Source organism: Ranitomeya variabilis, chromosome 2, assembly GCF_051348905.1.
Source record: "Ranitomeya variabilis isolate aRanVar5 chromosome 2, aRanVar5.hap1, whole genome shotgun sequence".
NCBI lineage: Eukaryota > Metazoa > Chordata > Amphibia > Anura > Dendrobatidae > Ranitomeya > Ranitomeya variabilis.
Genome location: NC_135233.1, coordinates 464,414,719 through 464,427,692, shown reverse-complemented (window position 1 = coordinate 464,427,692; position 12,974 = coordinate 464,414,719). Strand labels below are relative to the sequence as shown.

The 12,974-nt window shown below is 42.4% G+C and overlaps 1 protein-coding gene across 2 annotated transcripts in view; it reads left to right on the top strand.

The window, feature by feature from the left end:
- The first annotated feature begins 40 nt into the window (after positions 1-40).
- The window catches only part of LOC143806728 (microtubule-associated protein 1 light chain 3 alpha-like), a 70,222-nt gene continuing 57,288 nt past the window's right edge, over positions 41-12,974 (top strand). Inside the window, exons 1-3 of one of the 2 annotated variants that reach the window (XM_077287555.1) lie at positions 41-167; positions 1,354-1,486; positions 8,392-8,498. In XM_077287555.1, the coding sequence (XP_077143670.1) occupies positions 1,443-1,486; positions 8,392-8,498 (151 nt within the window). In that variant the 5' untranslated portion in view covers positions 41-167; positions 1,354-1,442. Of the gene's footprint in view, positions 203-1,353; positions 1,487-8,391; positions 8,499-12,974 lie in introns of both variants that reach the window. The other variant, XM_077287554.1, reaches the window with a different exon arrangement.

Here is a 12,974-nt window from a genome sequence, read left to right as displayed (position 1 = left end):
CCTGCGCTGCTCCTTGTGCTGTTATCAAAGATCAGCTGCACAGAGCATTCAGGGAGGAAGGGAGGGACTCCTGCCCCAATTACAGAGCCGCAATCTGCGCACTCCGAGCTCGGCAGCCTTTGTCCACACTCGGCGCCGGGGATTTAAACTCAGTGACGTCACAGCGGGTGGGGACCTGCGGCCTGGGGGGAGCACGGGGCAGGTGGGCTACACAGCAGTATCTATGGAGATATATATATATATATATATATATATTTTTTTTTTTATTATTTCAATGTCTTAATTCACACAATATATATTATTGATGCGTATGTGTGTATATATATATATATATATATATATATATATATATATATATATTCATTTTATTGATGTGTGTACATCTATCTATCTATATTACACACACACTTTATTTTATTCATACCATACATATTATATATATATATATATATATATATATATATATATATATATATATATATATTATACAAAATATGAGGCAGCACGAGCTAAAGCAGACTATAGGTGCCAGCCTGTAGGTTACAGGCCGGTAATCTAATAATATAAGTACAAAAAGGCAGGCATTTGCTTGATAAAGGCTCCTTGGAGCTGAAACTTTGCTTTTTTTGCACACATGGTAAATTAATAATAATAATCTCTATTTGTATATAGCGCTAACATATTCCGCAGCACATTATCATCGCTGTCCCGACGCAAACACGGGGAGAACATACAAACTCCTTAAAAGTTTGTTCATTTTTAAAGGGAACCTGTCACCTGAATTTGGAGGGGCCTTTTTTCGGTCCGATGGGCGGTGTTTTCGGGTGTTTTATTCACCCCTTCCTTTCCCGCTGGCCACAATATCGTCTTGAAGTTGATTCGCTTTCCTACGTAGAACACGCCTGCGCAAGGCAATCTTGCCTTGCGCACGCGCAGTATGCTTTGCCCAACTGTGGGCAAAGCCGAAAAGCATTAGTGCGCATGCGCCGCCGCACTATGTCCCGGAAGTATTTCGCTGTGTTCCGGGACATAGTGCGCCGGCGCATGCGCACTAATGCTTTTCGGCTTTGCCCGCAGTTGGGCAAAGCATACTGTGCGTGCGCAAGGCAAGATTGCCTTGCGCAGGCGTGTTCTACGAAGGAAAGCGAATCAACTTCAAGACGATATTGTGGCCAGCGGGAAAGGAAGGGGTGAATAAAACACCCGAAAACACCGCCCATCGGACCGAAAAAAGGCCCCTCCAAATTCAGGTGACAGGTTCCCTTTAAGATATTCCTATAGTGTGCTGCCTGCTTTTTTGAATATATGTATATAATTTATTTTTTCTGTTTTGATGTATTTATTTTTTCACAGAATGGATAGCCATGTGAGTGATCTGCAAATGATGAAAAAAAAAATGATCAAAACAATTTGATTTATTTACCATAGAGTATGAGTTGCACATGCAGAAATCCCCGCACTTACAGCCTTGGCTGCCATCACTGAGGTTAGTAATCCTCACAAAATGAGTTTGGGGAAAATCATCAAGATCCGCTGCTGGCAGCTCCTGTGCAATTGACAACTAATGACGTCCCAGATGTGCTCGATGGCAGATGCTGCCTGCCATGGTAGCACACTGAGGGCTCCTACTCACTTGCGAGCAACTTGGATGAGTCTCGCAAGTTTAAAACCCGGCTCTGCACCCGGCACTCAGATCGGAGCGTGCGGCCACATAGGAATACATGCAGCCGCACGCTCCGCTCCTCTGTGCCAGGTGCAGTGTAAGGGTATTGCTGTGCGAGACTCATCTGAGTCTCGGGCAAGTGAGTAGGAGCCCTTAGGCTATGTGCACACATTGCGGATTTTGCTGTGGATCCCAGCGGATTCGCAGTTTTCAGTACCATGTAAACCTATGGAAAACCAAATCCGCAGTGCCCATGGTGCGGAAAATACCGCGCGGAAACGCTGCGTTGTATTTTCCACAGCATGACAATTCTTTGTGCGGATTCTGCAGCGGTTTACACCTGTTCCACATTAGGAATCCGCACAGAAACCGCAGGAATTCTGCGGTAAATCGGCAGGTAAAACGCAGTGCATTTTACCTGCGGAATTTGCCAAAACGGTGCGTAAAAATCCGCATACGAATCCGCAACGTGTGCACATAGCCTTAAGCCACTCAGGTTGCTCCAGCAACAGCCAGCCAGGCATTGTCATGTTGAGAAACAGTTCTTGGGACACTTTGGAGAAATGGCCGCACTACTGGTTCCACCAAATCAATGTAACAGCCAGCTGTTAGTGCACTTAAATCAAGACTAGAGTCATCCAGGTACCATACTTCATGCCACCACACACCATAATCCCTGGTGTAGGACCATTTTTCAACACAACAATGCCAGGCTGCTGGTTGCTGGTGTAAAAGCTGAGTCACGCATAACGATATCGTTAACTATATCGTTGCAACGTCACGCTTTTGGTGACGTAAGCAAAGATCCCGCTAACGATCTCGTTATGTGTGACAGCGACCAACGATCAGGCCCCTGCTGGGAGATCGTTGGTCGTTGGGGAATGATCAGGACCTTTTTTGGGTCGCTGATCACCCGCTGTCATCGCTGGATCGGCGTGTGTGACGCCGATCCAGCGATGTGTTCACTTGTAACCAGGGTAAATATCGGGTTACTAAGTGCAGGGCCGCGCTTAGTAACCTGATATTTACCCTGGTTACCATTGTAAAAGTTAAAAAAAAAAAAAAACAGTACATACTCACATTCTGATGTCTGTCACGTCCCCCGGCGTCCACAGGGTTAAAACTGCTTTCGGCAAGAGCGCTGCTAATATGCACGCGCTGCTGCCGAGAGCTTCCCTGCACTGAATGTGTCAGCGCCGGCCGTAAAGTTTGCAATTTATGCTCCGGATGTTCTTCTGATTTTCACTCTTCGCAGTGTGTATGGTAAAAGTGCACTTCCCCTGCACCAGGTCCATAGTAATTACATTCCTTAGGATGGAGGGCTATGAAGGCTGCCCACCTACCATGCACTAATTACAATGCTAGTGCCTTATGTTTCTATATTTCTATAGGTGTGTGTGCATGTATACATCTGCAGAGTAGTTCTGAACATTATGCAGTGCAATGTGTCTTTTGTGGCCCGGAAAGAGGTGGTTCTGCTGCTTTGTGCCCTGTCTCCTATGTAAACCACATCTGTCTGCAGCATAGAAGCAGAAAGGATAGCCCTGGGCTATATACTTGTGTGAGCCTTTTATTATGCACAGAGCAAGAGAACAAAACCAGGACTGAAACAAAGGCAATGGCAGGTGAACAGCTGAGACAGGTCATCACACTACCTGCCATGCCAGGCTCTTATCTAATGAAAAGATTATTGCAATCTGTGCTAATCAACCAGGGATTATATAAAGCTATATTCACATTGCGCTTAGTGTTTCCAGTTGCAAATATTGATTCCTAAAACAAATAACATCCCCTAGAGAATTAATTACTTTTTAATACAACTGTATAGAAAAAAAATATTGTTTTCTACTGTTAGGTTTGCAGGCAAGACAATGGCAATATGACAATGGCAATCTGGGTGGTGGGGGCCTGGCACAGTAGGTGTTGGAGGGGCAGCTGACCTGACATCTACTGATACCTGCCAAGTTCTGCGCATGAAGCTTTTGTATTCAATTAGGAAGGGTCAGGCGCACAATATGTCCCAGTACATGTGTGAGATTGTCAGGTATCGGGCTCATTTCCCATTGTGATTAACTGTAGAGGTGACATCAACTGTCCCCTCCCCCACCACCTCGCTCTCCATGCAGAAGTGAGCTGAGCAAATTTTAGTTATAAAAGTAGGTAAGTCAGGGTTGTTGGGCAAATTCTGAAGAATGTTTTTGTTAATTATTTATTTAAAAAAACAGCATAGTGACCCTTCTATTCTTGATAACCTGCCTAGCTGAAGCTGACAGCTGAGAGTTGCAGCCCACAGCTATCAGCTTTTCCTGGCTGGTTATTAAAAATAAAAGGGAACCCACACCGTTTTTTTAAATTTATTTCAAGCACAGCAGGGGAGAATGATGAGAGCCATCTTCAGCACCCGGCGCCTGGAAAAAGCGCTAACTGTACTGCTACTTCTCAGGCGCCAAAACATGTAATCCGTGTGTCAGCAGTGTGTATGTGTGGGACATTTTGCAGCTCGTGCTGCTATTAAAAAATGGATGTGTCAGCGTATTTTGCCCGTGGACACACACTGACATGAGCACAGACCCATTCACTTGACCGAGTCTATGTGTCTACGTGTGAAAACTGTCACAGCACGTACAGGAGACAAGGACATCTGAAAGAGGCCTTAGAAGTTTTTGGAGCAGAAACTGAGCTGAAGTTCTTTTCTTCTTAGGATAGCTGTCCTCCTTTGCTTAGCTTGGATTACGGGTCCTCCATCATCCACACAGTGTCCCCCATCGTGCTCCTGCGCAGGCGTACTTCTCTCTGCTCTGCTGAAAACTGGTGGCTGTAGATTATACGGGAAAAACCTGGTGACAGGTTCCCTTTAAAAAATTGACCACTTAAAAAGTTGCAAAATGTATAGAAAATGAGGCAAAAATACTAAAGCTGTTATAAAGCCACAAATTAATCTAGAAAACTGGCGAAACAAAAAACGATGAATTTGGGGACAAAAAACGTAAAAAAATAAAAAATAAAGACAACTTAAAAAATGGCAGAAAAGGTATAGAGAACTAAAAAGTAGAAGTGTATGTCAATATACAGGGATTTGTATGTATTGAAGTTAGTGGGGGAGGGGCAGCTAGCTGAATCTTTTTTTTGCAGGTGGAATAATACTTAGTTACGTCCCTAGGTAAATAAGCCCAATTGAGTTCAACCTTAATTTGCTTATATAGTTAAACCCAATATATGTGCAATTATTGTGACTGTATAATTCTGATTTTAGTACATTTGATGACATTTCCTATATCGGTAGTTTTCTAAGCAGATGTTGACTATAGCAGTAATAATGTATACTTCCATTCTCATGGTTCTGAATTGGTTAATGACAACTAAGTTTTGTAACAAATGTATCTCTTGCCTCCATAGAATGTATGTTTACAAAATAGCCGATGTAGTGATACATTCTGTGTGTGAGCACATTGATATAACACATAGGTAGCTATTCCCCTGTACAGTGGAAAGTCAGCAGCCACAGGACTCCCACCAACATTTAGAGGATAAATGAACCATCCCCCACCTAAGGAAAACTTAAAAGTGATGTGGCCCCCTCCCCCATTTCTCCTACACAGACCAAGAAATTGTGCTGACATGTTGACTAAAGTGCACCCTCCCTGTAATTCCTTCCACAGGTTATGCACTCCTCTGGTAAGCTTTGCTTTTGTTATCTTCAGTGTCTGAATAACCTCAAAGGGCCCCAGCAACTAAAAGGCTATAAAGCTACCAACCACTATCACCAGTGCTTCATCCTAATGGGCTCCAATCACTAAGTGAGACATGGCATAAGAAATATTCATCAATGTGGAGGCAAAAATCCAGCAGGGAGACGTAGCTCCTCCAAAAGTCCCATCTATCAAAGCTGATTTTATATATAATGTTTTTCTAGAAAATGTTCCGCTCATAGGTTTGACTTTTCGTGGCTACGTAACCTTGAAAGAAGGTTCTCGGGTAGAATTGTCAGTGACCACACTAAGGGCAGGTGCAGACAGTCGTATTACCAGTCTGAGTGCGATAAGACAGAGAGAGAAATAACAGTAAATAATAGTAATAGAGAGAGATGCTGTTCTTTACTTTTTTGCTCTCTATAGATCTCTATCTTGCTCCCATAAAAGGAGGGGGCCCAAACTCCTTTTTGGCACAGGGACCCCAAACTGTCAGTGTCCACCCCTGGGATAGAACACTATGTGAGAACGGCCATAGAATTCCGCATGATAAACTCGCTGACAAAGTCTAGTAATGTCACGTACATGGAGGTACGCTGTGATATTAGTATGTTTATTTACAATGTTGGACTTTGTATCTGCTGCACCTACTTTTTATGTCACAGCTGGCCAGTCCAGGGGCCACATTTAACAAGTGGACACTTTAAAATATGGAACTATACATAATGGCCTACCATTCTAAGGGCCTGTGCACGCGTTGCAGATTTGTCACTTTTTTTTGTTTCTGCGCAGTTTTGTCACAAAACCTGAAGGGTTTCCTGATGCCAGCAAAGTGAATGAGAATCCTGAAGTCTCATGCACACGTTGCTTATTTTTAACTTTCAGAATTAAATAAGCAGCATGTCAATTCTTGCTGCAGATTCCACCCATACTGAGTGGGAAAACATCTTTGCCAAAACTGCATTTCAAAAATATTGCAGAAACTCACTTTTTTACACAGCGTTTTCCTGCCAATGCATACTTAACATATGCACATACCCTAAAAGCCAAACATTGAGCTACCTGGTTAACAATACAATGCTGTCTCTTATTGTTGTCTGTCATTAAATTTGAGATGTCGTACTAATAATAATTTGGGATATCTGTTTGTTATAAAGTTTGATATAAAAATTGAAACTTTAGTGATCTAATCACAGCTTCTGTTCTGTAGAAAATTAAGCATAATCACATATGCTAACCAAAGTGCTCAGTATACCCTTGGTGTGGCCAAGAGGCTCAGTACACTGGTTTTGCATGGCCTGCCTTCCTCATTGGTGATTGACAGCACTGGTTTTCTTAGAGGAAGCACGGTCAATCACCAGTGAGGGAGGCATGTCATGCAAAACTAGTGGATGGAACAGTGCGCTGAGCATCTTGGCCACACCAAGGGTGCACCGTGCAGGCTGATTAGCATATTTGAATTTTGTTTTCTACAAAATGAAGGTACCCATCATAAAAGTAAATATGCGTTTTATTAGAGGAACTATATTCCCTACAAGGCTACTTACTTAGTTTATACCTTAAGCTTGGGCTGAATAACTGCCTCTAAGACTAAGTTTAGATATTAAAAATATGAAAGCTTATTTTCACAAAACTGGACAATATTTTACATTAGATGAACGCATGTATGTATTACATTTATGAGGGATTACGGCTTTTAAAGAGGACCTTTCACCAAATTTTTCATATAGAACTGAACACACAGTGCACTCGTGCCTGCAGAGTGCAACAAAATGTTTTTGATTTTTTTTTGTTTCACCTCTCCATTGTGGAGATATTAGCAATCAAATATTTGGTACCTAATGAGTGAAGTCCAAGTAGGTGTTATCAGATATTTTTCACTGGGGGCGTGTACTTCTTCTCCCTGCGTGATATTGTCCAATCATGAGCAGGCAGCAACATTCAGGAGAAAAGAAGCTTAGGTTTCTCAGTGTGTGAGTTGTAATGATACTGCTCTGATCTCCTGGTCCAACTTCCTGCATGATTAGAAAGTGCAGAGATTAGTGCACAGATGACTAATACCTTTCAGATAGTCCCTGTGGGGGAAGGAATAGCACACCTGAGTTTAGATGTGTCGCATTACAAAAACTTCTATCAGCTCTTCTTCTGTCATAACATGGCCACCTTTGCTGTACTGCTCCTTCCCCCTCACTGCCTGCCTGTCAGTAATCACATTTATGTCAGTAATACTCAATAGTTGCTTTGACTACAACAGAGATAAGTGTGACTCCTTTCCAGACAGGCAGTGTGGGGGGAAGAGGCAGTACAGCAGTGCTGACAGTGCTATGAGAGAAATAGAGCTGACAGATGAGTTTGTAATGTGACACAGCTTAACTCAGCTGTGCTTTCCCTCCCCCACATGGACCTTATCTGAAAAGTGTGAGTAATCTGTGCTCTAATTTCCCAGCACTGTATAATTATGTACCAGGTTACACCACAATATCAGAGCTGCATCATTACATCTCACACTGAAAAACTTGTGGGGGGTGGGGGAGCGGAGAGGGAGTGTAATTTTTCTAGTGTGTTGCAACCTGCTTATGATTGGTTAGAATCATACAGGGAGAAGAAGTACACGCCCCTAGAGAAAAAGAGATCTGAAACACCCATTATAGTTAACTTTTCTTAACTCATTAATTGCCAGATATTGATTGCTTATATCTCTGCAACGGTGAGACAAACTAAAAAAAACTGTTATTCTGCAGCCACTATAACATTTGTCCAGCTCAACATGAAAAATTTAGTGAACGGTCTTCTTCAAAGAGTAAGTGGTTACTAATAAATTTAACTTTTTTTATTCCAAATTCTAATCTGAGAACATTCTGACACATTCATTGTGACTGAATAGGACACATGTTGCTAACGTTACCTAATGCTATGATCTCTTCCTTGTAGCAGTCACACTTGTCACTCTTTCGCTATGATATACGGTAAATATATATATTTTGTTTTGCACTCCAGGCAATCTATCAGTCACATGTTAATTACTTTTTTTTCTGACAGGTGGCTGCAGCCCCGATCCTGGGTGCCTTCAAAGAAGAGCCCAACATCTGTGGCTGGCACACTGAAAACATTAGTGCAGTTCAACAGGACATGTGACTGGCATTCTGGTGAGCTTCTATACCAGGCATTCTGGGTGGCATCGGAAGCGTGCACCCTAAAAGGAATCTGGAGGCATTTTAGAAACTAAAAGGGAACCTGACACCAGAAAAAAACCTTATTAACCTGCAGATTCGGCGCTGTCCCCGCAACTGAAACAGGGGCGCTGCGGAGGTAATACAGTTAATTTTCTCCCTGCAGTGTTCAACTACCGGTGGGTGCCAGGCAGGTTAGTAGTAATAATAATAATAATAATATTTATTTATATAGCACCATTAATTCCATGATGCTGTACATGAGAAAGGGGTTATCTACAGAGTTATAGATATCATTTACAGTACACAAACTTACAATGACAGACTGGTGAAGAGGGGAGAGGACCCTGTCCTTGCAGACTTACATTCTTAGTAAAGCTAGTAACCTGCAGATTAACCCCATATATGCAGATTAATAGTTTTTTTTTCTGGTGACAAGTTCCCTTTAAAGGCAGATCCACAGTTGTCAGCTATATTTTATGGATGGGCTGAAACAATGCGAGTTCAATGACAGCAAGCAGAGCTCTTAAAAACCATAGAAAACAGATGCATAATGGTGTCTGCGAATTGAGATACTGATTTGGCTTTTATCCTAAGTCATATTGCAAGACTCGTTAAACGGTTGATTGTGACTTGTAGGATCGCTACTTCTAACAGGTGGTGCTATAGAGTTAAGTCCTCTTTTTCTCAGAAGAGGCAATTTGCATATTTAATTTCCCAGAGGAGCATTGCGCGGCGAATAAGCCTCCTTACCTTGACAAGCCAGCTGGTATATCACTCTCCATAAGGAGAAACGTTACCCCTTAGACCCTAATTAAATTGTGTAACTTTTCATCATCCATTGCATAAGCTTAATATGCTGAATTTGGAATACCCCTTTAATAAACAGCATCTGTATATATACTTATGGCCCCACCATAGGGGGTTTTCATGCTTCTTCTATGGAGCTATCTCAGAGTAAGGCCGGGGTCACACTCAGCGTAGGGAAATACGGTCCGTAGTTTACATGCGTAATACGCAGAAATGTTCCCAAAATAGTGTTCCGTATGTCATCTGTAGTCAGGGTGTGTCAGCGTATTTTGCGCATGACATCCTCCGTATGTAATCCGTATGGCATCCGTACAGCGAGATTTTCTCGCCGGCTTGCAAAACGGACATACAATGGATCCATGGTCTCATATATTCATGAAAACATATATATATATATATACACTCACTGGCCACTTTATTAGGTACACCTGTCCAACTTCTTGTTAACACTTAATTTCGAATCAGCCAATCACATGGCGGCAACTCAGTGCATTTAGGCATGTAGACATGGTCAAGACAATCTCCTGCAGTTCAAACCGAGCATCAGTATGGGGAAGAAAGGTGATTTGAGTGCCTTTGAACGTGGCATGGTTGTTGGTGCCAGAAGGGCTGGTCTGAGTATTTCAGAAACTGCTGATCTACTGGGATTTTCACGCACAACCATCTCTAGGGTTTACAGAGAATGGTCCGAAAAAGAAAAAAAATCCAGTGAGCGGCAGTTCTGTGGGCGGAAATGCCTTGTTGATGCCAGAGGTCAGAGGAGAATGGGCAGACTGGTTCGAGCTGATAGAAAGGCAACAGTGACTCAAATCGCCACCCGTTACAACCAAGGTAGGCCTAAGAGCATCTCTGAACGCACAGTGCGTCGAACTTTGAGGCAGATGGGCTACAGCAGCAGAAGACCACACCGGGTACCACTCCTTTCAGCTAAGAACAGGAAACTGAGGCTACAATTTGTACAAGCTCATCGAAATTGGACAGTAGAAGATTGGAAAAACGTTGCTTGGTCTGATGAGTCTCGATTTCTGCTGCGACATTCGGATGGTAGGGTCAGAATTTGGCGTAAACAACATGAAAGCATGGATCCATCCTGCCTTGTATGGAGCATCTTTGGGATGTGCAGCCGACAAATCTGCGGCAACTGTGTGATGCCATCATGTCAATATGGACCAAAATCTCTGAGGAATGCTTCCAGCACCTTGTTGAATCTATGCCACGAAGAATTGAGGCAGTTCTGAAGGCAAAAGGGGGTCCAACCCGTTACTAGCATGGTGTACCTAATAAAGTGGCCGGTGAGTGTATATATATATATATATATATATATATATATATATATATATATATATATATATATATATATATATATATATATACAGTATATATATATATAATGTCAGTGAGACACACACACACATATATATATATATATATATATATATATATATATATATATATATATATACAGTATATACATATATATTTATTTAATACAGCGCTAGATATCATAAAAGCCGGTAATTCAATTGCCGGCTTTTGCTATCTCCTTCCCAAACCCGACAGGATATGAGACATGGTTTACATACAGTAAACCATTTCATATCCCTTATTTTTTAACATATTCATTAGTAATGTTCCACGTGTCTGTGTGCAACATTTTGGTGCTCTAGCTGTTAAAATAAAGGGTTAAATCACGGAAATAATTGGCGTGGGCTCCCGCGCAATTTTCTCCGCCAGAGTGGGAAAGCCAGTGACTGAGGGCAGATATTAATAGCCTAGAAAGGGACCATGGTTATTCCCCCCCCCCCCCCCCCCGGCTAAAAACATCTGCCCCCAGCCACCCCAGAAAAGGCACATCTGGAAGATGCGCCTATTCTGGCACTTAGCCACTCTCTTCCCACTCCCGTGTAGCGGTGGGATATGGGGTAATAAAGGGTTAATGTCACCTTGCTATTGTAAGGTGACATTAAGCCAGGTTAATAATGGAGAGGTGTCAATAAGACACCTATCCATTATTAATCCAATAGTAGTAAATAGTGTTGAGCGATACCGTCCGATACTTGAAAGTATCGGTATCGGATAGTATCGGCCGATACCCGAAAAGTATCGGATATCGCCGATACCGATACCCGATACCAATACAACTCAATGGGACACCAAGTATCGGAAGGTATCCTGTATGGTTCCCAGGGTCTGAAGGAGAGGAAACTCTCCTTCAGGCCCTGGGATCCATATTAATGTGTAAAATAAAGAATAAAAATAAAAAATATTGATATACTCACCTCTCCGACGCAGCTTGGACCTTACCGATGTAACCGGCAGCTTCCGTGACCGCCACGCGACCAATCACAAGCCGCGACGTCATCTAAGGTCTTTCAAGCGCTCATTCTTAGGAACGGAAGATGCCGGTTACATCAGTAAGGTCCAGGCTGCGTCGGAGAGGTGAGTATATCAATATTTTTTATTTTTATTCTTTATTTTACACATTAATATGGATCCCGATACCGATTCCCGATATCACAAAAGTATCGGATCTCGGTATCGGAATTCCGATACAGCAAATATCGTCCGATACCCGATACTTGCGGTATCGGAATGCTCAACACTAGTAGTAAATGGTTAATAAAGTGCACACACATTAGGAAAAAAGTATTTTATTGAAATAAAGACACAGGGTGTTGTAATAGTTTATTATACTCTCAATCCAATTGAAGACCCTTGTCACCTGAAGCAAAGTTAAAATAAAAAATCAACAATATCCCATACCTCTCCGGCATTCAGTCTTGTCCCACGCTGTAAATCCATCTGAAGGGGTTAAATAATTTTACAAGCAGGAGTTCTGTGCTAATGCAGCCTCCCCTGCCTGTAAAAACTGGGGAATGAATGGGAAGCAGGGGAACGTAGCTACCTAGACTTGCGGTGCTGCGCCCCCTGCTGGCATAAACTCATATGAACTCTATCGTGGGAATTTTTCTGATTATTTTCTCACGCTCGAGTTCATCTGAGGTTATACCAGCAGGGGGCGCAGCACCGCAAGTCTAGGTAGCTACGTTCCCCTGCTTCCCATTCATTCTCCAGTTTTTACAGGCAGGGGCAGCTGCATTAGCAGAGCTCCTGCTTGTAAAATTATTTAACCCCTTCAGATGGATTTACAGCATGGGACAAGACAGAACGATGGAAGGTATGGGATTGTTGATAGGGGGCAGATGTTTTTAGCCAGGGGGGGGGTCTTATAACCATGGTCCCTCTCTAGGCTATTAATATCTGCTCTCAGTCACTGGCTTTCCCACTCTGGCGGAGAAAATTGCGCGGGAGCCACGCCAATTATTTCCGTGATTTAACCCTTTATTTTAGAAGCTAGAGCCCCAAAATTTTGCACACAGACACTTGGAACATTACATGTGTCTCACTGACAGTTTATATATATATATATATATAATATGTGTAGACATTTATTTGATCTATTCTATTCTAACCTGTCAGTGTGATTTTACTGTACAAAAGAATGAATTACCGGCTTTTCTATAGAACACCGCTGCGTATTTCTCGCAAGTCACACTGTTGGTCCGTGTGTAATCCGTAATTTTCTCACCCCCATAGACTTTCATTGGCAATTTTTTTTGCGCAATACGGTGACAAACGCAG